The sequence below is a fragment of the Portunus trituberculatus genome, chromosome 36 (assembly GCF_017591435.1).
Source record: "Portunus trituberculatus isolate SZX2019 chromosome 36, ASM1759143v1, whole genome shotgun sequence".
Taxonomy (NCBI): Eukaryota; Metazoa; Arthropoda; class Malacostraca; order Decapoda; family Portunidae; genus Portunus; species Portunus trituberculatus.
Genome location: NC_059290.1, coordinates 12520946 through 12523445, shown reverse-complemented (window position 1 = coordinate 12523445; position 2500 = coordinate 12520946). Strand labels below are relative to the sequence as shown.

The 2500-nt window shown below is 44.9% G+C and overlaps 1 protein-coding gene across 2 annotated transcripts in view; it reads right to left on the bottom strand.

Moving 5' to 3' along the window:
• Positions 1 to 190: 190 nt before the first annotated feature.
• The window catches only part of LOC123513544 (mucin-19-like), an 8923-nt gene continuing 6613 nt past the window's right edge, over positions 191 to 2500 (bottom strand). The window contains exons 7-10 of one of the 2 annotated variants that reach the window (XM_045270777.1): positions 1795 to 2500; positions 1116 to 1328; positions 742 to 820; positions 191 to 401 (exon numbers count right to left, since the gene is read on the bottom strand). The exon at positions 1795 to 2500 is cut by the window's right edge and continues 546 nt beyond it. In XM_045270777.1, coding sequence (XP_045126712.1) covers positions 318 to 401; positions 742 to 820; positions 1116 to 1328; positions 1795 to 2500 — 1082 coding nt within the window. In that variant the 3' untranslated portion in view covers positions 191 to 317. The remainder of the gene's footprint in view (positions 402 to 741; positions 821 to 1115; positions 1329 to 1794) is intronic. The other variant, XM_045270776.1, reaches the window with a different exon arrangement.

Here is a 2500-nt window from a genome sequence, read left to right as displayed (position 1 = left end):
AGAGAGAATAAAGAAAGTGAGATGGAGAGAGAGAGAGAGAGAGAAAATTTAAGAGAAGAAAAAAAAATACAGAAAAGAGAAAAATAAATGAGATAAAAGAGAGAGAAAAAAAAAAAGAAAAAGAAAAAAGAAAGAAATGAGGATACGGAAATAGCAAAATGAAGAAAAGAAAGGACATGAGAGAGAGAGAGAAAAAAAAAAGAGAGAGAGAGAGAGAGAGAAAGAATAAGAAGGAACAGAAAGAAACCAAAGGAAAATGGAGTAAATATCATAAAGGGGTGGGGGGTGAGCGCTCCAAGATGGCGTCACGGAGGGCTTTACTTTCCCAGGTTGAAGGCGTTGATGGAGTTGACAGCGTCGTTAAGGGGGGCGCATCTCCTCCGCCTGTCGTACGCCTGACCCTGAGAAGATAAGGAAAGCGCACCAGTGATAAGGAAGAAACCGAAAAAAAAAAAAAAAAAAAAAGAAAAGAAAACGGTGAATGACAAATGGAAGCTAAAAAAATAAATAAATGAAAGAAAATGAATAAAAGAGAGTAAATTGATAAAAGAAAACTGAAAAAAAGTAAAAAAAATGGAAAAAGAATTAAAAAGGGTGATTAATAAGAAAAATTTAGAAAAAAATGAGAAAAAAAGAAATAATAAAGGATAATTGATAAGAGAAACTGATAAAAAGATTAAAAATAATAATAATAAGGGTTGAATGATGAAGGAAAACTGAAAAAAAGGTGAAAAGACTTACAGTGGGGCATCCAGGGCGGGGCGGCACAGGAGGGACGGCTCTCAGGCTTCTCTTGGCTGGGGGCTCAGCGGGAAGAATCCTGCACGGCCGGGAGAAGGATTAGTGATAAAGAGATAAGGATTTGTGTGTGTGTGTGTGTGTGTGTGTGTGTGTGTGTGTGTGTGTGTGTGTGTGTGTGGACTGACTGGTAGATAAAAAAAAAAGAACGGTGAAACAATGGAAAAATCTATAAAACTGAAAAAGAAAAGAAAAAAAGAAAAAAAGAAAAGAATATAAAAATGAAGGATAGAAACAAAGAAGAGCAAAAACAAGAACAAGAAAAACCAAACAAAATAAAAACAAAACAAGGACAACAAACAAGAGAACAAACTCACGTATCCCTGCATTTGGCGTTGATATCTCTCTGGGCACCAGCGCGGCACCCCACCAGACGCGTCTCAAATACGTTACCGGGGGTGGCGTGCGGCAGGGGGGAGCGCTTACCCCTGTGGTGCTGCTGGTGCTGCTGGTGCTGGTGCTGCTGCTGGTGCTGCTGCTGGTGCCGGAATGAAGGGTTTTCCAGCACGCCAGCCATCAATGTTTTCACTCTGGAGGAAGGAAAGCATATGATTAGGATGAGTGAATGAGTGAGTGAGTGAGTGAATGAGTGAATGAGTAAATGAATGAGTGAATGTGTGAGTGAGTGAATGAGTGAATGAAATATGAGTGAATGAGTGAATGATTGAAAATGAAGGTTACAAACGATAGGCAAGAAGGAAAGAAGAAGTAGATGATAAATAAGAAGAAGGAGAGGTAGTAGTGGTAATTGTGTAGTAGTAGTAGTAGTAGTAGTAGTAGTAGTAGTAGTAGTAGTAACAGCAGCAGCAAAATGAAGAAGTGACACGAAACTAAACCACTCGTACGCTGAAGTAGAAGAAAAAAAAAAAAAAAACAAGAAAAATGAAAGAAGAACAAGAAGAAGAAGCAGAACAAGAAGTAGAAGCAGCAGTATTAGCACCAATAGTCTCACCAACAAGTCCAGAGTGTGACATCAACGCACCACGCCCCACTCACCCATTGAAGAAGCCGTGATGTGGGTGTGAGCTTGGGGTCTGTAGGAAGCTGAGGTCAGAATTCCCAGACACCCCATTCCTCTGAGCCAACAGCTGCCCCATCACCACACTCAGATCCCCCTGGGCACTGGGATTGGCCGAGAAACCAGGGTGGGAGCTCATGGACCGACCCAGTTGAGTCCTCATGGCCCCTGGACCGCCAAACATCTCCAGGGACTGCTGCTCGTTACTCAGGAAGAACGGCTGGCCCGGAATGAGCGCCCCGTGTTGGTTTATCATGTGGGGCGCCATGGGCATTCGTGGGCTCAGTACTGGTGACGCTTGGCTCATGTGTGGGCTGTGGAAGCTGGAGCGACTGTGGACCATGGGCTGCTGGTGACTGAATCCCTGGAAATTCGTGGTTCCAGGGACGTGTTGTGAGACTGGCTGTAGCTGCGTGACTGTTGATGGTGATGATGGTGATGATGGTAATGTCTGCTGGTGTCTGCTTCTGGAGGTGATGTGCGGCGGGTGACCTCTGTGGGAGCCACCCCTGGGTGCCCCCAGTGGCCCTGCCGTGGTCGTGCTTGATTGACCAAACACTGTGGTGGTTGTCTGGCCTCGGACGGTGGTGGTGGAGGTGCTGGTCGTCCTGGAGGGGTCGTAAGTGACTGCAGGGGTCTGACCTACGGTGGAGGTCGTCATCTGGCCAGGGGTCATGCCAACCT